At 33.5% G+C, this 25,666-nt stretch overlaps 2 protein-coding genes across 3 annotated transcripts in view; both read right to left on the bottom strand.

Annotated features, from left to right (window-relative positions):
• Window positions 1-4,159: 4,159 nt before the first annotated feature.
• On the bottom strand, window positions 4,160-5,712 carry LOC124355257 (uncharacterized protein C1orf194 homolog). The gene is made up of 2 exons (XM_046806308.1): window positions 5,212-5,712; window positions 4,160-4,448 (listed from the first exon to the last, which is right to left on the bottom strand). The coding sequence occupies exons 1-2, from the start codon at window positions 5,403-5,405 to the stop codon at window positions 4,271-4,273; spliced, it is 372 nt and encodes a 123-aa protein (XP_046662264.1). The 5' UTR covers window positions 5,406-5,712; the 3' UTR covers window positions 4,160-4,270.
• A 3,217-nt stretch (window positions 5,713-8,929) lies between these two features.
• The window catches only part of LOC124373399 (indole-3-acetaldehyde oxidase-like), a 40,799-nt gene continuing 24,062 nt past the window's right edge, over window positions 8,930-25,666 (bottom strand). Inside the window, exons 14-27 of one of the 2 annotated variants that reach the window (XM_046831770.1) lie at window positions 25,180-25,275; window positions 24,530-24,743; window positions 23,775-23,952; window positions 22,340-22,523; window positions 22,062-22,257; window positions 21,273-21,460; window positions 19,722-19,880; window positions 18,583-18,711; window positions 15,981-16,111; window positions 14,228-14,321; window positions 13,846-14,007; window positions 12,421-12,517; window positions 11,724-11,834; window positions 8,930-9,127 (exon numbers count right to left, since the gene is read on the bottom strand). In XM_046831770.1, the coding sequence (XP_046687726.1) occupies window positions 9,060-9,127; window positions 11,724-11,834; window positions 12,421-12,517; window positions 13,846-14,007; window positions 14,228-14,321; window positions 15,981-16,111; window positions 18,583-18,711; window positions 19,722-19,880; window positions 21,273-21,460; window positions 22,062-22,257; window positions 22,340-22,523; window positions 23,775-23,952; window positions 24,530-24,743; window positions 25,180-25,275 (2,007 nt within the window). In that variant the 3' untranslated portion in view covers window positions 8,930-9,059. Of the gene's footprint in view, window positions 9,128-11,723; window positions 11,835-12,420; window positions 12,518-13,845; window positions 14,008-14,227; window positions 14,322-15,980; window positions 16,112-18,582; window positions 18,712-18,748; window positions 18,879-19,721; window positions 19,881-21,272; window positions 21,461-22,061; window positions 22,258-22,339; window positions 22,524-23,774; window positions 23,953-24,529; window positions 24,744-25,179; window positions 25,276-25,666 lie in introns of those variants that run through there. The other variant, XM_046831778.1, reaches the window with a different exon arrangement.

Raw genomic sequence — 25,666 nt, 5'->3', positions numbered from 1 at the left:
TATTGTATTATTATTAGTTCAATTTACATAAAAACTCCCACTATCAACCTCCTTTTTCACACGCTCTATACCGCATTTACGATGTGTGGTAGAAAATTAATAAGACTGGCATCACTGAGAGCGATCTGGCCACACTACAACCTTTTCTTTATCGCAACTTGTATTTTGGTATCTCCAGAAGGCCCAGTACAAGCTTCAACCTTCTTCAGTTACTATGTGACTCGTTAGAAGTGAGGTGTTTCCAGTGTGTTGTGTTTTGAAAATGGAAAAACATAAATTTGAGCAACGGTGTGCCATTAAAGTTTGTGTTAGGCTGGGTGAATCTGTGATTTCAACTTTTCTAAAGTTACAGAAAGCTTATGACGAATATTCATTATCAGGAGCACAAGTTTTTCCGTGGCATAAGGCATTAGGGCCGAGAGTTAGTTGAAGACGAAGTTCATTCTGGGCCTTCAACATCGAAGAACTGATGAGAACATCGAACGAGCGAAGGCTCTGGTGAGGTCAGACCGTCGAATTATATTAAGACTACTGTATATAGAGTTACGTTTTAATCAATTCACTCTTCATCAGATTCGGACACAGGGCATGAGAGGGGTGTGGGCCAAGATAGTTCCAAAAAACCTGACTATAAAAGAAAGAAAAAGACAATTATCGCAAGAATGTGTGCCTTTACCTTCTTGACAGTATGGAACATGACTCATTTTTTCAGTTACGTGATCATTGGTGCTCATGGGTTTTCGAGTATGATCCCGAGATAAAACAATAAAGTGAAGACTAGCACACTCCCCAATCTCCTCGACCAAAAAATCTAGCATGAGCAAATAAAAATGAAGACAATGCTTATTTGTTTTTAATAGCAGGTGGATCGTTCACAGAGAATTTGTGCCTCCTGGTCAACCTGTTAACTAAGTCTTTTATAAAGAAGTCGTTTAACAGCTCAGGAGATGGTACTTAGGCTCAGATCGTATATTTCAGACTGTTGGATGCTCCATAATGACAATGCCCACGTCACACGGCAATCTCTATCAGCCAGTTTTTTACCAATAAATGTATTCCCGTGATTTCCTATTCACCTTATCTCAGTCCCTGTAACTTCTTTCTGATTCCTAAGATAAATATAAAAACTTGAAAGAAGGTCTTGGTGCTATTGAAAACATCCAACAGACAGTAACCAAGGAACTCAAAATTAAATAGTTCAAATAACAAATCAGTCTCACTACTTTTCTGCCACACCTCATGCAACTCATAAATACAATGTATATCTTTACACATTGATTTTGTGAGTTGTTGACTTGTTGACAAAGTTAACTAGTGAGTTTTGTGTTACACACATGAAGTAGAGAAAACTCTCTTTTAATCGCATTTAATGTTGAAGGTTGGTTAAAACTTTCTAGATGTAAAAATATATTTCAGAATTCCTGATTTCGGTATGAGTAGAAGACGTATGAAAGAAAGGTTTCAATTGAAATAAAAAATCTCAATCACGTGTTCCAGGAATTAACCTCTTTTCTGGTGATGATATTTTACCATAGATTCAGAAAACCTTTATACTTAAAATTGCTAGATGAGATAAGATTATACATTATTTAACTTTTTGTTACGCAATACTACTAAATACGGATACTTTGTATAGCAGAAAACATTTTTATTTACCAATGACAACAAAATACATAGTTTATTATATTTATAAATTACTATCAGGTCACCTTTCCCTCTTTAAAAAGATTACGAAGCTACACTATAAGTTATTGTTCTTATGACAGCGATATGTTAGTAAACAAAGTCTGAACGTTATAATTAATGGAATTTTCCCAAAGACTTATCTGGAAGAGCAATTAGGAATATCAGCCCATGACAAACTTATATTAAATACATATCTTTGGGACTATCTCCTAAGATTAACTATATATATAATTTTATATCTTTAAAATAATAAACCTCTATATATAGATGTTTATTATTTTAAAGAGATAACTACTGTTTGTGCATAGTCCCCAGGTTAGATCTTGTTATATTTCTTAAAATATATTTCCCGTTCAAACACTTTTGTTTTCCGGATCATTACACTTATTAAACGTGTGCAACCAATGAAAGCGCAAACTCAAGTTCACCATTGTATAAAAAGAATGACTTGGGCAAACAATAACCGCCATTACAATCTGGGTCAGCTGTAAGATGAATGTTCCTATTCCATGCATTTGTTCAAGTTGTAGCTGGTTTCAACGAGCAGTACAGTTCATATTTTATATTTTATTTTCCAAGCTTATACGGAGGAATGGAGATAAATTTTGATCACGAGCACGGTATATCCTTGTATTTTACTTAGTACTCTTAAAAACAAATTAAAAACCATTAAAATTTATGGTATGCTTCAAATCTAGGAGCATTAAGATGGTTATGTATAAAATAAACTAATGTTCTTACACATCCTTGAATTGTTAGAAATTGTATAACACCTTCAAAGCTGCAGCCTTCTTACATAAATGGAAAAATATTCGTAGTTTGACGTCTTTACTACTTAGGAGATAATTTACAAGTCTTTATTTTGTAGATGGTTTGCACAGAAGCTTGAAAAACGTGTGATAGCCAAAATCACATATCGATTTTCATAATCACAAATATTCCCTCATATCACCAAAGTTCACTATCAGCGTACAAATATTAACCTTCTTATACAATTGCACAGGAATGTGTTTTATAATCTCCTCTGACATTACATGTGCTTCAACGGACGAGCTCAAAAGTAAGATGCCCATAATAGCTCCAAGTTCATTTTTAATGTACCTTGAGAACAGTCACTACCTTCATATGCAGCTGGCTCGTAGCCCAAGGCTTCGAAGACAGTGGCTCCAAAGTTTCGGAGAGATAAATGGGAACCCCAACCGGTGTGGGTATCTATAACTAACTATTACTGCAACTAATAGTAGTGTAGTAATGTTTTGCACTATAAGTTGTAGATAATTTTAGCACTTCAAGCGTAACGTTTCATTGAATAATTGTCAACTTCTCTTCTCTACTTCTTCTTGACAATTATATACGAATACGTTCTGATCCTAAGTTATTCTATGTCTTTCAACAATGTTTACATTAATTGTAAAATTGTACATATTAAAATTTCTTTAAATAATTATAAGCTCCTTCTTCTTAAACTACTCGATCTTTGAACAATATAAACCCACCAGTGCCTATTGACCTGTTTATTTACAGAAAACAAATTATTGATATGATTTTTTTTTGCACAGAATTATTGTAGAACACAAACATTACAACTTTTACTTGACTGTATTTATTCATTTATAACATGAACATGATTTTAGTTTTGTTATTGAAATGAAAATAAATTAAAAATGCCTTTATTACAGAGGTGGAGTTACAGCTGTAAAGCCCTCCCTACCACTCAACCTCATATCATAAACAGTAAATTTACAATAATTGAATACAAAAACATGTAAACTGTTTTAACATACTTATATTTCATAACAAAATACAAAAAACATTGTTTTATTCATATGAATTTAACTCATGAACTTACAAATATAATTCTTAACGATACATAAAGAAAATAAGCTAACAATATAAAAGAGAAAATAAAAAGAACAATACCACATTTAATCTCTCCAAACACACTGTCTGACCTCACACAGTTGTTATGGCATTGTGTTTATGTACACACAAAATCCTCACTACATTTGTAAGTAATGGTATTCCGCTAATTACTTCTTAACAAATCTCAACAAAAATTGGCATGAACTTTTTACAATTAAATGGTTTTTCAATTATAAAATTCAACATCAGACCACTTCAGTGGTACATGTAGATACTAACCTTTTTAACCTCTGAGTAATGAGTTCTGTTACAATATTTTAATAAGTAAAAATTACAGCCAGTGTTTTGTCTGCATGAAAGGGATGCGTGTATTCCGTGTAGTATTAAGTAATGAAATCCATTACTAATCATGGAAAAATCCTAATTCCAAAATACTACCAGGATACTCTTTTGTATTTTCGTATGATTTATCTGGAAAGTTAGAAGCCATAGTCTTTCTCCTTTATATTTGGACTTGTATGTCTAAAATAATTCATTACTAAGACTATAGATGGAATTCAGTTGAAAAAATTCAATTGAGTGAATATAGGGGAATTACAGTAAAGGGCAATTACTTTGCTAAACTGTATTCAACTTAAACTTTTAACTCAACACACAATATTGATATTCATTATAACATGAAATCTTTAACATGTATATAGCAACACATGCACATGATTTCCTACAAAGTGTAAAATGTGCCGTCCAGTTTTCGAGAGAAGCCACGGTTTGTCTGAGCGATGTGGTTAGCACTGATGCTTAGCTTGACACTATGAATGCTTGGCCGAGCTTTGATACCTCCACATATGATTCCTTCTTGAGGTTGGACTGTGGTTGATATATTTGGAGATATAATTTGTCTGGAAACAAACAATAACTAGTAAGTTGTGTTTAGTTAGTTTCCATCGACATTGGTAATGTGTTAGTCTTCTAGGTTTCAGTAATCTTGTCAGATATTTTAGACAAATTTCTCTTGGGTAATGTCACTAATTTATAATTTTGGTCAGTTTTTATTACTTTTATTAGTTAACAATATTATTTCCTTGTGTAATTTTACAATAATTTGCATGAGAACTTTGTAGTGCTTTATTTTATACCAAAAATGTGCACGTACCAAGCTATAAAATAAAAAAGTTTAAGATTTACAAACCAGAAAAAACCATTGCCTGTTTTTAGATAGCTTTATGTTCATAACAAATGCTATGTATTATATTGAATGAAACTCACATAAAAAGTGTACAGCTTTTTGTTTATAAAACTTTACTTTTATAAACGTATGGGCATTGTTTTATATCGTTCAAGGGAAACTTTAACATATATCTACAAGATATAATTTAATTGTTTAAATTAAATGTGTATTAATTAACATTACGAAACTTTTATAGTTTCGTATACATAAAAAAATATTTAAATATTTTCTTTATTCAAAAGTATATGTTTAGGTAACATTTTAAAACAATGCAAATGAAGAAAAAATCCTATACGTTTATGATTTGGTATCCCACTTTGAAACGTTGTGCAGCCTTTGCCTTAGATTGCATTGCCTATAAATTGCTTCGAGCATTGATATCGCAATTCTTAAAATAGTTCAATCTTTATGTGTAATACACAGTGTATACGTACTGAGTGGACTCGTGTAGTCTAGAAGGATGGCGCATAACATCAGTATTCTCCGGGAACAGCTCCAGATTGTGCTGATAGCAGCTGGAGAGATGTATGTCCAGGGAGTCCCTAGGGACGATGCCGGATGGAGCCTGGACACTACGGTGAAAGGAGGTCACTGTGTGTTTGTTGTGAAGTATTGGCCACTTTACCATACTTCAGTCTCAGAGTTCTCGGTACTGGAGAGGGAGAGACATTAAACATCGATAATATAGGTCAAGAGGTTAAGTAAATGAGAATCATCACGAATAAGGAACGGGGTGTTTGAAGTGTGGTAACAAAGGGGGAGGTGTTCAAAGTCATAAACCTACACTTATAAAGAGGATTCTATTATTATTCAATTTATGGTTATTGGAGACAGTTAGAAGGAAAAGATTTTTTTACAATTGAATTGTTCACTGATACAAAAGATCAGGAACACTACGTTTCGAGATATATAATCTGACCTCTTCCTCAGGACACATAAGTACAATCTAGGTAAAAAACGAACAAATTATACCAGAGCGTTGTGACAAGCAAAAGTTCAAAATCAAAACAACCATATTGTGTATCAACTCCAGTAACTCTAAAAATACAATTGATAAAATCAAAACACAACACTAATTATTATAACTGAACTACATGATACAGGTTAAAATAGACTAAGGTCAGTCGTAGGTAGTTGCTATAAGTAATTTTATAATGGATCTACAAATAATTTTATAAATAAACTTGAATCGCTAAGCACTAATTTCGAGAATGACTAGAATAATTCGGTTGATTCTTTGTTTTATTCATTGAAGTCCGACGAAAATCAGGAAAGTTTCATAGAATATTTTGGAGTTCGATTAGTAATGATTTATTTACATTTAAATTTTAGGAAATATCTGTATATATAAAAGGCAAAGCCCTCACTAACTCACTCCCTCATCATTAATAATTCTCTAAATTCTCGATATTTCAAAAAGTTCAAATTTGGCACACATGTCTAAATAGAAAAACTAAGGAATTTTCTTAAAATTCTAAAATTCTTAGGGGTTGCATCGTTAAAAGAATTTTATTTTGTACTGCAAATTCCCCTGTCCTCTAGTCCCCCGTAAAAAAACAATGACATTGCACAAAAAAATTTCTTATGCTCTGTAAATATAAAGTAAAGTTATTTGTCATTAAGAACAATAGAAGTTGAAACGGGTTTGTAAGTTGAAACGGGTTTGTATGTAACCCCTAGAAAACTTGTATTTTTAACTTCTCGACGTCCTAGAAAGATGTAATTTCATACACACGTCCCTCATAGCTTAAATGAAAAAACAATAGTATTTTTATAAAGATCAAATAGGGGTTGAAATATAGTTTCAACCCCTACAATAAATATATTTTTGTATTTTCAACCCCCCATAGCTCACAATGGTGAAATTTAAAATACACATGCTTTATGTCCGTAGGGGATAAGTAATTCCGCAACCTCTAGAAGAACTATATTTGGTTTTTAATAACAAAATATAGTTAATATTATAGTTATAGTCGCACTGTCCAAGGAAGATGAAATTTGGCGACACATCTGAATTATGCTCTCAAAAGCCTACCACAACTTGAAATACCTTAGATAGGAATTTACACTCGGTGTAAATGAAACTTCATGCAAACTTGAGAGTCAATAGGTTATTTCGTCTTAGAGATATCGATCGACAGCTAGATAGACAGAAATGATATTTTCCCAGCCCCACGAGTGATAGGCTTCGCTAAAGCTTAGACAATAAATCCGACCATATTTTTCATTGTGAAGACAAAAACCAAGTACTTCTGATAAGGCACAAGAAATATATCAGTCTTTCAATACAAACCTTCTTAACAGACTATATTAACAGAAATACTCTCACCTGTCTTATAATACAGTGTCAGCCCCCTCATTAGCCCACCATACTAAAAAAGTTACAATAGAGCACCTAGGATCAGGGTTACAGTACGTCAATACACGCCATTACACTTTCTTAGGTTAAATGAGCGAAAGCCTGGCTATTTTAACATGGTTGTTAAAAAGAAGATATTTACAGATAAAGGATCTTAGGCTGTTTCAGAACTCTTTGAGAGAAGGAACCCAAACATATTCCTATTTACGTACATCAATAACAATTTTATAAAAATTTAATCGCCGTATAATAGCTTATATTAATAGCGTGTAAAGTCATATTAATATTCTGTATTCAAACATTACTAAATCAGGATGCATTTTTTTAATTACGGTTTCATGTGACTAATAAGACTGTCAATATAAATATCTTTCCATCTTGACAAAATATCCAATAAAATCTGTATTACAGAGACTTACATAAAAATAATGAGTTTGATCACAGTTTGATGGACTATAATTTTACCTTTATAATTTTAAGTAGAAACAAAATAATACTGCGCCATTTATGACAATACAAAGAGCTGATAATATCGGTGACTATTGTGTACTGGAATGACTATCCTTGAACACTCATTGGATAGTCTAAATTGCTTGACATAATATAAATATATTATTATACAAGTCAAGCCAAATGTATAAAACTTTCGTGCTTATACAAACTTTCGTTTACTTTATGTATAATTTAGGTTCTAAAAAATTAAATACAAAAGTAGAGATACTTTCTTAGACCAATTAAAACATATTTTTTTAAGGAAAACAAGAAATTTATTTGAATTTAATGTGTATAAACTCATGTGTATATACAAAAACTCATAGGGTAAAATTTTGTTGTGCGCTTTTTACTCCAACTACACAAGAGCAAGAACACTTGCAAGAGTCTGTTTCCCAATTTTAAATACCTAAGTTCCTATCATGAACACTCCCAGTATATAATGTATGTGGTAGGCCTCTAATGTGCTATGCCGTACGTATGAAGAGGCACATATATGAGGCATGATATCTCTTTAAACTATTTGCACAGCTTAAATATTTTTTTCCGAAATTTTATATTAAATATTTTCGAATATTGAATTCTATTTTAAGGGTTCGCAACAGTTCTGAAACATGTAGTGCATAACTACGGGGCTACTTGAAAATTACTATAACTGCTATATTCACTTTTAATCCTCACATATATTAAAATAATCTGTTAATCAATTTTATTGGTAGTAGATGTATCTAAAATATTCAGTTAGATACACTCTCTATATAACTCTCTTTGATATACATACCTTTATGTACGTATATCAAAGAGAGTTTTAATTATTTAAATGTTATGTTCAGGGAATGAACAGTTAAATAGGCACAATAACGGTGAAGATAACGTTTTTTGATGTAAGTATTCAGTTATATTTATCTTATATATAGACATATTATGTAGTAATTATCGAGTATAATATAAAAACTCACCATTTCCAAATTTAAAGAAGACTGTAAGAAAACACCGTGAACCGCTGTTGTACTGTACCTTGAGAGCGAGGAGTTTGATCAATACTTATCTGAGCGCCACCACAGTTTTGAATAACTGAGTGAGAACTGAGGTTAGCTAACTGAATCAATTACCCAAGAACATTAGCATTACTTGGTCAAATGTTGATCTGAACTAGAATTATTTGTAACTTCAAATAATTTAGTTATATCCTAATGCAATAATCCGTAGATTTCTATAATAAACAGTTAAAAACTTTACACTCCAAATATGTTTAAGTGTAAGTATTTCTAAAATTATGAGGGATGTAATTGATAAGGCACTTTGATCTTTGGATCTTTTATTTCATCCGTTTAAGATTCTATGATAATTTATCTCACTGAAACAAAAGTAATGTGTGCATTCTGTAGGCAGGTTTCCTGTACACGTTGTGTGTTGTAGAGCTCCATTGTCTTATCGTACGTAGTTCTTTTCGTCGATTTCGGAGCTGAGAAAGATGTTTTCTGCAGTAAATGGTGCATCTGTAAAAAGCGTAGTCTATTTTAAACAAAAAGGTTTTGGGAAATAAAATTAGCACACAGCTGGAAAATAAAACTGTTGACATGAACTCAATCTGAAAGGGTCATATTAATTAAATACATGTACTGTTGTAACGTGACTTTTCGTATCGTAACGTAACTGTAAACTGACCCAGAACGTCTCAGTCGTGAAATGGGGTAAAGTATTCCAGGGCTCGGGAGAAGGTAGTTAGAATTGGGAAAACCAAAGGCTCAGATTGAGAGCAGAGTCAACTTAAGTGTACTCAATACAAACGCTCGGTATCATCACAGCCCAGGCTCCAAGTAGGGTATGGGGAAGAGTAAGGACAATAGTAATTTGGAAATAAAAGCGTTGGGAAAGAGTCTAACAAAGGAACAAGGTTCCGCTCGGATGTCTCTATCGGGACAGAGAAAGAGGCGCTGGGATTACTCTAGCGCAGGGCGAATGGTTCCGCTTGGATTGCTCTAGCGGGCGAGGGGATAGAGGCGCTCGGATTTCTCTAGCGCAGGACGAAAGGTTCCGCTTGGATCGCTCTAGCGGGAAAGACGAAGAGGAGCTTGGATTTTCTCTAGCGCAGGGCGAAAGGTTCCGCTTGGATTGCTCTAGCGGGCGAGAGGATAGAGGCGCTCGGGTTTCTCTAGCGCAGGACGAAAGGTTCCGCTTGGATCGCTCTAGCGGGGAAAGACGAAGAGGCGCTTGGATTTCTCTAGCGCAGGGCGAAAGGTTCCGCTTGGATTGCTCTAGCGGGCGAGAGGATAGAGGCGCTCGGATTTCTCTAGCGCAGACGAAAGGTTCCGCTTGGATCGCTCTAGCGGGGAAAGACGAAGAGGAGCTTGGATTTCTCTAGCACAGGGCGAAAGGTTCCGCTTGGATTGCTCTAGCGGGGGCGAGAGGATAGAGGCGCTCGGATTTCTCTAGCGCTGGACGAAAAGGTTCCGCTTGGATCGCTCTAGCGGGGAAAGACGAAGAGGCGCTTGGATTTCTCTAGCGCAGGGCGATTTTCTTACCTGAGAGTGGCGAAGCGTGGTCGGTCCTCGGAGAGCTTTCCTGTGGTGGTCTCCCAGGATCTACTGAGCGTTGTATCCGTGGTGAACTCCCAGGAACGAATGAGCTGCTCTACCTGGAGTGGTCTCCCAGGAACGAAAGAGATGCTCTACCTGGAGTGGTCTCCCAGGAACGAATGAGACCTGTGCTGGTGATCGGCTCCCTTATATAGCCCAGGTTGGCGCATGCGCAGAACCCCCCAATATAGTCAGTCTGCTCCCACCTGCGGTGCCGGCAACATCTCTCCGTAGGGTTATATGGTCTGCTTGTTCCAACCTGTTTGAAATGGTGACGCTGCTGTTTCTGAATACTCGACCGTATTCTTTATTGCAGGGATGGGTCGTTTAGGGGTCCGTCGGCATAGGGAAAAAAGTGCCGACTTGTATAAAGCGACGCTGCAGGACGTATGGGAGGTAGGAATTAGGTGTGCATGTAGGAGTGTTTAGGAGAGGATAAGGTTTTATTGGGGAAAGACGCGGAAGGCGATAAGGTTAACGGGAAGTTTCATTGGCGGCGCATGGTAGGGTCAAGTGACGGAGGGGCCGGACTGATCGTGGGAAAATAGGACAGGGCTTATTGTAACGTCGGAAAGCGAAGGACACAGGAATTATAAGAGGAAGTGTGTATAGGACGACGCCGACTACCTAAAGGCGACGCCCAAAGCGGATTAGTAGGACACGAGGATAGGAAACGTATAATGGTAAGCGGAAACATGGATAGCCGCTAGGGTGCGGGCAAAGGTCAGGGTAAAAGAGGTACGTGGAACTAGGGCATGACGCAGGGGAAATTAGGACGACGCTGGTTGTTTACGGTTAGGAGGGGAGTAGAGGAAATGTTTTAGGTGTAGCGGAAATAAGGATTGATTGGCGGAAAGAAAACAAAAGGGTGTAGGGCTAGACGTAGGGCCGTGGGAGGAGACGCTAAGATAAGACAAGTTAGGAACAACAGGACGTCGGTAAATAGCGGAAGGCGGAAAATAAAGAGGTCAAGGGCAATAAGGGAAACTGCACTTTGGATAAACAGGGTTTCTATTTGAGAGGGTGAGGATTAAGGACGGGCACGAATAAGGGTCGTTACACTGTTAATTAGAAACTTGTTATTTAATACAATTGATTGATTGAAATAATGTTTTTAAATTGGAATTTCCACCCATGAAAAGGATAAGATAACCTATGAAAAAACAAGAATGTAACTATTATATTTAAATAAATATTAGTAATGATATAATGTAAATGGGTATACTTCGTAAAACATATGTTTACTGATGTAATTGTGTTAAATTTCAAAACCTTCCCAAAATATAAAGTATTTTCGAATGAGGCAACTTCAGTAACTTATTTTAAACTCAGGTGCTTTATGCCCCCTTAAAAATACTCAAAAAGCTTCAATCGTTATAATACTAATGTCACATCTAGAGATTTCCAATAAAGTAATGTGATCAGTTTTATGCAAACAAATATTTAAGGAAGAAGTCTAGAAACGAAAGGAGCATAGAACAAAACCACTATCAAAAACTATAATAACTCTTATTACCCATTTCCAGCCATTCATCTGGAAGGCATAAATCACTCCTTGCAGATCGTACACATTGTCTCATAGCGAATAAGACTGATATTGCCAGACATATAGGAGGTTCTCCAACAGCTGAAATGAATACCCCATGGTTAATTTGCTTTGAAATATTTTAAACTTCAATACGAGAAAACATTGGTTTTCCAAATTAAAAGAAAATTAAGGTGACCAACTGACCACCAGAAAGCGTTATTGGAATTTTAGATTGAATGATTCCCATACAATTATACCGCAAAGGAGGGCATGGTATTCAAGTAAACATAGTTTTATTTATTCATTATTAAACCGTTAATTTCATTCTAATGGCATGTATAAATCTATGATTTGCATCTTCTATAATAAATTCATATTTAAACTGACAATTTTTACACTTTATTTCACAAAATGTATATTATATATCGGTACCTCTAAGTATCATTTTACAACAAATAAACATGAATGGACGTTATTAATATAAACATTAGCAGCCTAAAATATAGGAATAGCAATACTGTATGGTGCTAGGGTACTACTGTACTCTGTTATAGAGGATTTCAGGAAACATATGGGTGCCCAGAAGTTAAATTGTTACGAGCTATGATAAAAAGCCACCTCAATTTTGTGTCTAGTATGCTTCAGATACCAATAAAAAAAACTGATTTTGAATCGAACTACTTACCTTTAGATCTGAGGATGCCAAGTGGATTATCCGCATTCTTTAATAAGTAAACTCTCCAATCTACTGGGATATCCTTTGCGCCTGGGATTTCATATTTCTGAAAAAAAACTTGATCTAAATATTAAAACTTTAATATGCACATGCATTTAGAGAACAATACACTCATCCTATGGAGAATACGCTAAAAATAGTCTCCAACTGTTGTTAGTGAAGTCGAGTCTTGTTTTTTTGTAAAACTTTTACATTAATCAGGCTTTTTTTGGACATTTTACACTTGCTTTTTGCCGTTGTACAGTAACTCTGTTTCCAGATCTGCAATTTTATCTTTTTTTTCAGGAGGATAACTAACCCAACACAAAATCTAGGTTGAAGTGAGCAAACCATACCAAAACATAGTAATACAAATAAGTCAGTTGATATAAAAAAGTGATTAGTTTACTCACAACAACTCACAAAATGTTTGTTCTGAACTCTGACTTGGCAATTAATTGACATCGCCACAGCAAGATCTGCAGTAATGCTGTTGCTGTGGCTATTTAAGAACCGCATACTTTTCAGTGAAACTGATTATGCTTCTTAAGATTCTAAAACAGCAAATAATGAACACTGCTATCAACATATTTTTGCACGCCTCCTTCTCACACATTTTTTATTATTAGTTTATAAAATAAATATAGATGCCTGATGATGCCTGATTAAAAGTAATTATTGAGGTTCATAAGCATACTCTAATTAATTACCTCTTACAACATATTTTTAATTCTTTAATATAATACTCTTTTATATATTTGATATAGTTTTAAAATACAGAAAACTTTGGATATATTCAACTAAATGTATCGAATTAAGAGAAATTCGATTTAGTACTTAACTGGTTTTAAGAAAATATGTTTCACTCTCTGAATTCAGGGCCCCAAGACACTAATCTCCAAACTGGATCAGGAGGTTTGAATACGTTTCAGTAGCCATTGAGTAAGTTCCAAATAAGAGTAAGTATACTACTCGTATTTAAAAAGTGTGCATATTACGTCACTATTACACGGCGAGAAATTGCGTGTAAAGCCGCCAGTAAATAACTACTAGTATTATTTATAAACGTAATTACGATATAAAACTTCTAAAATCTTGTTCATGCATTAAAAATATAGATCAAACCGCATCATTTTATAAATGCTTACATAAAGAGTTCATAAGTTTCACAGATAATATAACAAAACCACATGATTTCCTAACTATAATATTACCATTAAATATATCAGTATATATAATCAGCTCTTTCTTCCTCTATTAACTGTGTTTAAAGCGATATATTATTACAAATCCTCAAAATAATGTACGATGCAACAATTTGTGAGAGTCGAAATTGAAAAATACAAAATATGTTGATAAATACAGAATACAAAACAAACATAACTTAAACCATACCAATGTCCTATTGGTTAGAACCCTCCCGGTGTCAGGATCATAAACCAACTTCTCAGACGTCCAGTAACCTAGGCCCATTATAAAGGCTCCTTCAAGCTGTCCTATGTCCACAAATTGGTTGAAAGGCTTCCCGGCATCCTCAAGAATGTCTACTCTTGAAATCTGTAATACATATGTGGGATTAAAGAAAAAGAACAAAAACTTTTATCCTAACGCGAATAAACTGATAATGGTTCCCAAAAGATATCTATTAATTCATCTACTAATGCAGTTCTTACTGTTTAAAAAACTATAAGTCTTACTCTTTTATAAAAAGACTAATTATCTTGCATAATAATACATAATATTTAATATATAAAACATTTTTTTTAATTGGTCACACCTTATGTTCTCCAGTCAATATATCAACTTCAACTTCAATAATGATGACTCCAAATATTTGGTAATGGACCGCTTCGCCTTGTTTTGGCGCATACCTATAACATAAATACAGTGTACGGGATGTAACTGTAAGAGCAGATTAATACGAATAACACATTAACATACCACGTTAATTCAGCATATATTATATTGTATTATCTATTTCCATCGAGTGAACTAATTAACTACTGTCACCTGTTATTACAAATATATAAAAAAAAAACATATTTTGATATATTCATTTGATATCTCAATACAAATTGAATATATAAACATCAAATGAAATAATTCCCAAATATGAAACAAGGAGAGCAATAAAGAGGTATGAACAGCAATAAAGCTTCCACTGAAAATGTCCTTATAGTTTTGCATTTAACTATACAAAACAAAGATCATTGTAAATTACCGTGTTACAGGATACGTACACCTTTTGTATGAGGTGTTATTCTGTTTTTATAACAGAAAGAACTCATAATGATTATAAGTTATGCTAATGATATCATTCTATAATACTTGCCTTCAGCTCGTTAAGTGGCAAAAGGTACACGAAAAAATTTTGCCTTTCTGTCTAGAATTTCTTTAGGGTAAATATAAAACATTTACGATTTTCAGACTCTACATGGTAATTATAAGACAAAAGGCAACTGCGTCGCAATTGAAAGTTAGAACTTCCCGAAGTATATTAGAATTTGTATCTATAAATCAGTGAGTGTGTGAGTCATTTCACATGCAGCCACATAGTGTGTTAGATAAGATTATGTTTATGTATAATTTTGTTTTTAATATGTAGAGGTATTTGTTTCTCATTTGCTTGTATGTTAGTAAGTCATATCGAAAACACAATGTTTACCTTTTGTAGAGAGTGAGACACAACCGCGCAGTTGTACCTACTCCTCTAGGAACTAAATCAAAAATAACTGGCATCGTCCACTGATGAAATTGCGAGAAACTCCACTATGAAAACTCCGGATACGGGTGTTATAGCCAATGTGACACTATTACTAACCCGTTACGTTCTTGTGGTTTTACTGGGTTCTCTCATAAACCAAACCCTGTCTTAAGTAGTAATTACGTACAAAACTCCATTACTCGCTTTAAATAAATGTGTCAAGTGCAAAAATGCGTTCCCGGTGCGGTACGTGTCTTCGCGGTTACATGAACTGACTTTCATAGTGTAAATTACGTTCAAAGTGAGCCTCAAGATATCCAACGAACCCTTTGAGACAATCCAGTGAGGCTCGCCTCCAATTACTGCTTGAGCATGTGGTCCTCCATTTTCAAAACAAGGGTACTCTCATTTTTAATAATTGAATACATTTGTCTTCTCTTTTTGTGATACAATTTGCTCAATCCAAATTAATTCAAAGAGGGGGAGAAATAAATAATAACCACAGGCCATTGTTTATAAGTAAAGCCAAACAGAACCAAATAGAGCTTTTTCCAAATAGGCTGTCACTTTACAACTGCCACTCGTGCTAGAGATTCACAATCATTTTATGTGTTTGCATCGGTTGTAAATAAGTACATACTCTACTACAATTTCGTTGGGGTACTATGTTATCTCTTAGAGCTTTCCTTAAAACTTTCACAATAGTCCTAATTAAAAGACAGAAAGATGTTCAAAATACTGAGAAGTACTAAAATATACACGTTGAAACCATGTGATATTACTAATGCTATAATAATAATAATATAAAATAATGAAAATGTCTAACATGTAAGTAGCTGTCAGATTGATCTGCTCAGTGTAGGCTGCCTGTACCACTTCCAACCATGTTGGCGCAACTAGGTTACTACGCACTGGCTCCAACCTCTTGTTGAGTTCCATACAGCACTGCTCTAGAGCCTAAAACATGATTACCAACTTCATAAAACGCTACTCATTTGTCTGCGTTGTGCTCGTTCATTTATATCTGTATGCCTATTGTTTGAAATTGTTTTCAAGATTCTTTTTATAAAACACATTTTATAATGATTCTGCTCCATCTAACAATATGACTCTTAAATAGAAAAAACTCTTCTTAATGGAAATGAGTAGTTAGGGAAAGACTTTTCTAAAAATTAAAAATAGAGCAGAAGCCTGCTTGCGCGATTTTCAAAAGAACAGCTCGTTTAGATATATTTACCTAGAGATTTAATTGATAAAACGTTTGCTATCAATGGTCTCAGAAGCGCTCTGTTGTGTGTGTACTAACGTTAAACACTGCACCGCTCGGTACTCAAAGTGTTAATTGCTTTTAGTCAGTTTTAACATTAACATATATATATATATATATATATATATATAATATATATATATATATATATATATATATATATTCAAATACATATGTATATATGCACATATACATATATTAGTATATATATATATATATATATATATATATATATATATATATATCTTATAGGGCACTAAAACAATTTCTGTTATGAGAAATATTTTGTTAATAAGTATTTTTTTCATTTACACTTTTGAACTGGAAATCGAGTTTAGTAAAAAGATTAAATATTACTACTAGCATGAGGATAAATATAAAAGCATGTTTTGCTTATTTCAATTTAAGTTCCGTACAACAGAGTTATTTCACATTACTTGCACTACTGTACTACCAGCTGAGGATTTGTTGTATTGGTTAATATATTATATTAAAACAGATACTGCGCCATGCTAGAAGAGATTGTATGTGGATTCTTTGACAAAGTTATACTAGTATTTCCTAGGGCTTTTAGTTCAAATTTTATCTTAAGAATTATATACAAATTCTTATTCTAAAGTATTTTTTTAAATAGGAATAATAAGTTATGCAACAAAACATTCATGTAAATTACAATAATTAAATAAATATTTATTCCAGTTACAGTTAAAATTTTGCTATTTTAAAAGAATATTTTTTGTGCTCTACTTGCTGCCCTTTTTTTCTTTTGTCCACTTAGCAAAGTCTTTCCACCCGTGCCATTTGCTTGTGATATTGAATGGATATCCTTAGACATAACAGCAAATGAAGAGCCGGATCGCTAAATGCTTAGTCGAAGTGGTTCATCATCCAGCTTTACATTTGTCCAGTGATCGTACTTCTATGAATTATATATTATCTCCATGATTCATTTTAATCCATTTGTTCGACTGAATGCTAGGTCAGTGTACTCAATAATAACAATACCAGTATGCCTATTAGAGGATGAATAGCACAACGCTACATTTATAACTATTTATTGTTGTTATTGAAAGAGTTCAGTTTTATACGGTTTCTTTAATCAGTTGTTAACCTTAAATTGTGTCATAACTCTACCACACGTTTGTTACGCATTTTATAACTTATTTACCTGAAGATTAAATATATGATACGTAAAAATATATGAAATTAATGAATGTATACTTATGCATCCATATACTACAAATTTTATATGTTCTTATTACATATAAGAACAATGTGATATGCTTACTTTACACCAGATCCTTAAACTACTAACAAAAAACGTTTATATTTGTTTTTTATACAGGTAAATGCATGTTGGGATTATTTAACAAAACAAATTGATTAGGGCAACTAAAATATGTCGTTAACAAACATGTATAATATTTGTGTCAACTGTACACTTTGTAATTAATCTTGTTCTGATGTACAGCACAAGACGGCAGCATTTGCGCATTTGCCGTCCCAAGTTGGTGTTAAGCTGATTACTAAACTCCCTGAATGAATCAAACAAACGGAAAATCCAAATCACATTCGAGCTCGATTTAATCGCCACATGTGGTGGCGATTGCGTTTTACTCGGTTGGGATAACTAACTAGTATTGGCCTAAAACCGGACAAGTTTCGGATCTGGTGTATCTAATTGAATGATTGTGCGTTTGTGATGGTTGTAAGTTTGAATGGATGTAGCTAGCTATTAGATTAAAATTTTAACTTTTGAAACTTTACGTTACAAAACAATCATCATTTTCAAATGCAAAATAGGAAATAAAATAAATAAATCAAACAAAGGTGTTTGTGATGAATCGTATGCTTTTGTTTTTATGTTTTATTGCTTCGATTATAATGATTGTGGACACAAGTAAGTCTTTTGCAGAGCAAAGATATCAGAGCAATATACGTGATAGTTGAGAATATTGAAAAATACAGTAGAAACAGACAAAAACCACTTTAAACTGTGGGGACTTACAAAATAAAAGACATAAAATATTCCATCGTATACATAAAACTCTTATTTTATTTAAAATTAAAGCAACAATATTCATCAGCAACTGAATGAGAACAGTTAATTAAGTTTAGTTATTGTTTTATTAGTCGAATACAGTAATAATTGGAAACTTACATAACAGACACTCTCAGAGGTGTAACTTCCACCAGTGAACCCGTCATTGGGAGACGTCAGGTTGTTAGTGGGTTTCACGACAACAAAATCCAGGGGAATTCCCAGTGCTGAGGCACACACCTGAGCTGCCTGTTTAACAAATAATACAGTAATAATTGGAAACTTACATAACAGACACTCTCAGAGGTGTAACTTCCACCAGTGAACCCGTCATTGGGAGACGTCAGATTGTTAGTGGGTTTCACGACAACAAAATCCAGAGGAATTCCCAGTGCTCAGGCACACACCTGAGCTGCCTGTTTAACAAATAATCACAGTTATTAGTTCTTCTGCTTCAAATTTTGTTTAGAAATTCAGGTAAATCGAAATAATCTTCATGCCTATCAGTTTGGAACGTTTCTGTAATCGGAATGTTTACGAACAACTGGGATAAATCTTTTTTTATAAACATAACGAAATTTTAAATGTACTCTTATCTTTTCACCATTAATGGACAAGTGCTAAACTCAATTATTATTTTAAACAAGTTATAAGTAACAGTCCTCGAATGATACTTTTATTGACGACATTTGTATAGCTTCATTTATACCCACACTTCACAACTTCCCCATTATATTTTCCTCTTAACAATAATCCTTATGCACAATATCCACTCGGTTTTCGTTTCATTGACAAAATGTCCATAATTATTTTTTTACTAGCTGAGGATAACAACTAATTTTTACATAATTATATTCATGTTCTATTTCTATTTGACAGTACAAACAGCTCTATAATTGTTATGTGATGAGGAAATTGAAATGAAATTAAACCTGGTTAGAAAATAATTATGATTTATATTGTTTCTAAACATCACTAGAATTTTATTTTTGTCCCATCCTATGCCCATTTGTTAGCTGCCACGCATGTTATATGCTACTTCTTCATTTTCACCTGTCTGGCTACTGCTGTGACCTAGCGGCAAAGAACTAAACTACGAGCACACTACAAGACCCTTGGTAATAACAGAAAGACTGTTCTTAATAATCATTTGAAGTGAGGATATTTACTGACATTACTTTAAACAGAATATCTACAGTAGTTAGCCTACGTGATGTAACACTTTTTCTTTCTGAAATTAAAAAAAAAAAACATCAAACCTTTGTATTGATGCCTTGACCGCATTCGATGCCACCATGCGCTATTGCTACTGTTCCATCGTTTCTGTAAATGGAGACGATAGCGTTGTAGTTACTGAATGTATCCATCTGGAACCTTATTGGCACGACAGACAAAGCTCGCTTCTTCCACATATTCGCCTGTAACACGGCATTCATTTATGTAGTAAAATATTTTTGGAAAAGCCGAAAGTTAGTTGTAGGTTATGTTTTCAGGTCGTTTGTACTGTTTATAATTAGTACTTAAAGCAAAATGTTCACCACCAGTACCCATTATCCACCTTTCCAGTGACCAGATGATAACCTGAAATATTTTAATCATTATAGAGCCCGTACCACTGGTTTTATCACATATGGGTTGTTTAGGATAGTGTTAAAATTCAATTCAACCCTTTATTTATGACTTTAAACCGTGCTCTGGTCACAGCCATCATCGACTGGTCTGACATATTGGTTTTACATGATGGAGGCTTTCTTTACCAATTAACAATATCGTAAAGAAGTTTCGTTGATAGAGTATCATATCGTCATCACACGTCAAGTGTGTGGCGCTGAAGTAAATTTTAAGGAAATCCAGGATCGTGCCAAGATTGTATTGTAGTGACTATGAGAGTAAGTCAAATTATAGTCTCGTGTACGGAAAGAGCAATAAAACAATAGGAGTTCCACAAATGATTAAATCCAATTTTGCTCAGATTTATTAAAAGTTGATAACATTACACACAATATGTACTTAATGGGGCCACATAGTTTTTTGTATTTCAAACAGCTTCCCAGAGCATCGCTTAGACCAGCTCTAAACATATATGCCTTGCATTATTGTGAACCTTGCAATGATGTCTTTGCGAAGAACGAAGATTAACACTAAAGTTTGAATCGAACTGTAAGTAAATATTTAGCAAATGTTCATCAATGTACCTCAATATTCTTGCGATAATTCGTACCAGATTTCAAAAATGTTTGCAAAAGTTAGAAAAGGAAACTAATTCCTAAGGTTTAGGAAACATTTCTTGAAGTAAATTTTCATTAAAATCTTTAAAGTTATGTCAATGTTAAAAAAAACTTGTCAAATAAAAACACGAACTTTATTTCAATCGTTGTACAACAAAAGATGAACTTTCCATCAGATAAGGCATACTTGAGTTCATTGTTCTATTGTTACTTCTACATTAAAAATATAACAAGTACAAGCTACAGTTTTTCACAGAGAAACCTTATAGCGGATTGATATGAAAGGATATTCTATAGTGGGTACTGGGTTTACAGTATGAAGACGATTAATCATCTTTGGTAAATCAGGACATCTCCTCAATGTTATCGTCCTTCTGATAGCAATTGATATTCAAATATGTTGTATGAGTTTAACTTTAGGTAGACTTTTAGTACACGGTTTGTAATTGAAGCTCAAAATATTATCTGGATTTATTGGCTATGTTTTGGACGAAATACTATTATATAGAAAAATAAATAGGTAATTCTCAGATTTCACGGAGGAAATTACAACACCTTCAATATTTATAACAAAAGTTGTACCTTATTAAACTCTTTGACACATTCTTTGCGATTTTCATAATCCGCCTTCTCGTTCAGCAGGGCTACCATAGCCCTTATAGGATACTTTTCGTCCAAGTTCTTCATCCTCACAGACAGAGGGTCCTTGCCTACTTCGTGTGCTATATGTTCAAGAATATGCTCTGCGAGCGCCACACCTTCCAACGTACCTGGAACAATTACGTGTGGTTTTGGAAGACTAAATACAAAGTATTGTGTTTTTCAGTTTATTTTAGCTTAAAGGCATTGAAAACAGTCGTCTACAAGTTAGGTTTTACCCATAAATACAAGGAAGGAATACGCCACACTACTTGTCGCGTGACAGGCTTCTTGGAGGTTAAGTACAAACTTCAAGTATTTTATTCTCATTCATCGCTTAGTCTAACTCAATGAATGGACATTTATTATCGCTACTAAAACCATTTTAATTTCCTATTATCGAAATTCTCAGTCTGAAATTTTCAGTATTTAAATGAAATATTGCAATGAATACTAACAACCAGTTTTGAGATTTTTTCTAATAGCCAAGCTCTTTATACGTACAAACTTTAAATACGCCAAATTAAAATATATTCAATTTTGAGTCGTGTGCGAGCGAGTAATCAGTAGCACCAATATTTGAAACTAATTAAAAGACGATACTCATTTTAAGTACACATTACCCGAGTAATGCTTTAATATTTGTAGTTTATTCCATTCTAATCCAATTACTGCAAACGGGTAAATTTGTATATTTTAGATGATAAATAATGTTTAAAGAAAGTCACATACCCGGTGCTCTAGCCCAGGCGGTACAAGGTTTGTCCGTTCTCACGTCGTATATTTTTGTAGACCAAGTGCTTGGGTCGTAAACGTTAGTGAACGCCAGTATTGTATAATCGGCAACGAAGTCGTTGAATGCAGAACCAGCATCCTCGTAAACATATGTCTTCATGTACTGTATCATTCCCTCGTCGTTTACTCCTGCCTGAACACATCGGATTGGTTATTAAGCATGAGTGTAATTGTCGTTGTGTTATTCCTATTAGTGTTATATTTGTATTGCTCACCTCGTACTGAACTAAACAAGGCCATCTGGTGCCGATAGCTTCCATCATAGTCTCTAGTTTGACCACCATACGGACCGGTCTCTGCAGAAGGTACGCGGCCAGGCTGCAGGCTCCTCCGACTATGTTGGCTCGTGTCACCTTCTGTCCGTATCCTCCACCAACTCGACTCAGCTTCATGTTTATCCTGCGAGTGTAATGAATTTAGATTCCTCGCCCATGCATCTATTCCACTGTATGAATTTACTTTCAACAATAAAGATAAAGAATCATAAGTAAACTATAGTGGAATGGATTCTACTTTTTTAAATTATTTCCAACGCCGATTATTTTTGCTCAGACCTTTAGTTAGACAAACATAACGTTTTAAAGTTGTTTTACATGCTCTTTTTACGAAATTTATATTTTAGAACCATATTAATAATGAGAAAATATAAATCCATTACGAAAATTGTATTGATATTTCTTGATATCAATCTATTACTTTCTAATTAAGAATCGCAACATTGTGCTATGGGAGAGATTATGTTTTTATTAAATGTATAAAGCTTTTTCACAATGTTGTGGAAACGAATAAAATTGTAAAATGATACCTATATTAAAATTTTAACCAAGACTTGATGCTTTCATCATAGCTGGAACCATTCCATCCTCATTAGATTATAGTTTGAGATGGTCAACCTGATGCTTTTAAGTTACAATACTTAAATAAATGCACGCCACATTGACTAATAATAAACTAATATTTAGTTTAATTACATAATACAACCATTAATTTTGTTATAACTAATAAGTTTTTGAAATTTGAGAAGATTTGGATAATGGGAAGGTTTTCCACCGAAATAGTGGTACATTAAGAGCCGAATTAAATTAAACATCCTTGTTTTTTAACCCACAAGAAGAAAGTTAAAAAATTATTCATTTTCTTCATACACATCAACGTCTCGGATCCTTTTACGTCCTTATTTTTGGTCAAGTCAATATGGTAAATGTCTTATGTTAAAAGTAGGATTTGTTCACATGTATAAGCTTTCTAGTGTTTTGTAAAGTATACTTTAAGAACCTTTTTAATGCAGAGAATTTTCGGTTTTTTGTGGATAAATAGTACACATATAAAAAAATGGAAAGCGTTTGAGTTGCATCAGTTATATATTTTGTATCAGACACTCTCCATATTTATGAGATCGAAAATAACAATTACAAAGATTTTTAGTTTAAGATTGTTTGTATGGGGCTACAAGAAAGATGACTTTAAATATAGACTATATTTAAGTAAAGTGCATGGTGGTAAGATTTTTAACTCCATTGACTATCTTATATCAGTTATCATATCAAGTTTTCTCGATATCTTTATTAATCTAAGATATGTAATATACATTTGGAATGTTCATATTCTAATAAGCTGACCCAAACAACAGCATAAGGACAGGAAGCTCACCTGTTTTCAGGTATGTTGAGTACCAAGGCGATGGTCTCCAGAACCACCTGCATCCACTGAGTGCTACAGTGAACATCCAGACCTTCTGCTGTGGGAATGGCGAAGCAAGTCAGAGTTTCCATCATGAAATGATATTGGGTGTCCATTTTAAAGTCTCCTTTGACTACTTTTGTGACACCTACAAAATTTGGGTGTCTTTAGGTATTGCTATTAAAGTAATGAAATATACTTTAAGATTAAATTAAGTATATTAAATTAACTTTTTAATAAAGTCACAATAAATTAGATATGTTGTGTGCATTTGTATTTCAAGGCACAAAATCCAAATACATATTATCTATCGACACAAAAGTCATAAGATTCAAGTTAAAACGAACGTTCTAAGTAATGGATTAATCACTGTTATACGTGCAGTCTACTTTCAATATTTCTCTACGTACTTTACTCTCAAACTAAGATTTATTAATCAATTAATCGTGAAATTCGGGGCATAGGTTCTACAGAGGGTAAAAAACTTGAACATTATATGTACATTTTACAACATTTACAGAAAACACATAGACATAATAATTGTTTTTAATCTCCAATAAATATATACATTATATTTTTTTATAACTATAACTATTACTTATGATTAATTACATTTGATATTAATCTTCTTACATCATTACATTGCACATTCCATGTAAGAGTAACAAACCGGTATACTATGCTATGTACTATGCTATTTATGCTATGTACAATAAAAGCCATACTTCCAGGAGTCGCAGTTGCTTCTTGTTCTTGCCTCAAAACGATTCTAGACTGATCGTTGTTTCTGACAACTGTCCTCACATCCAGCACTGGTTTTCTACGCTTGCTGTACACAATCTTTACCCTTTCCGCAGCCACGTCCGCCAAAGTTTGAGTCAGAGCTACCACAATGCCGACTTGGTGGCCAGCAAACTGAATCTCCTTGGAGGCAAATAACTGCAATTTCAATATAATTTGAAAAGTTATCGTGATCTGAGGATCGTTCCTGAGAAAACACAATCATCTTTACTTATTTTATAACTGAACCTATAATTTACATGAGCTGCTAAATGTGCACATACTACTTATATAGTAGAAAATCAAATTATAACCAACGATCATTTCTTAAATATACTTGCTGATTATAAAAGTTGTGAAAAGTGGTTACATTAATGACAACCTGAAAAAGAAGCATTAATAAACAACTTTAAAATAAGAAGGTAAAACAGTTTATAATTTATTACAATAGAATATTAAGTGCAACAACGTTTGGTAAACATAAAATACAAAACGGTGTTTCAACTAATTCTTGAAATTGTGTATTCCATTTATTAATATTCAGATGAAAATTGTTTGTTTTACTTTAAATTGGGTTTCATGGATGTTTTCTTACCTCCTCTTCATATAGTATGAATTCATTCTTTGGCGCAATTGTATTTTTACCAGGAATATCTTTTGCAGAGAAAAATGCGATCACTCCAGGAATTTTCTGTAACCAACACAAAATTACTGTGCCATTAGTTACGTAACAACACGACGGGCTGGGTTTGGCTCTTTCCTCTCTCAATCATTGCTATCAGGGTATCCTGTTATATATATATAATATATAATATATCCTGTTATATATATATATATATATATATATATATATATATATATATATATATATATATATATATATATATATATATATATTACTTAAGTCTTAAGATAGACTATTGCAGAATCTCTTACAAATGAACAAAGAGAACAACTTTTTATGTCAGAACAACAGGTTTCTAATAAAGTACATTTTCTTTTTTAGAACACTATTCATTTCATCATCTTCTTCAAATGTCAAAACTAATACATAGTTTAAGCAACCACAAATACTATGATGG

The sequence above is a fragment of the Homalodisca vitripennis genome, chromosome 1, assembly GCF_021130785.1.
Source record: "Homalodisca vitripennis isolate AUS2020 chromosome 1, UT_GWSS_2.1, whole genome shotgun sequence".
NCBI lineage: Eukaryota > Metazoa > Arthropoda > Insecta > Hemiptera > Cicadellidae > Homalodisca > Homalodisca vitripennis.
This window is presented reverse-complemented; position numbering and strand designations above follow the sequence as displayed.

What these genes read in the sequence shown, in the direction of transcription:
- LOC124355257 (XM_046806308.1), bottom strand. Translation starts at nt 5,405, where the DNA reads ATGGTAAAGTGGCCAATACTTCACAACAAACACACAGTGACCTCCTTT. An exon ending in AGACTACACGAGTCCACTCA is followed by an intron (nt 4,449 to 5,211) that starts GTACGTATACAC and finishes GTTTGTTTCCAG; the next exon opens with ACAAATTATATCTCCAAATA.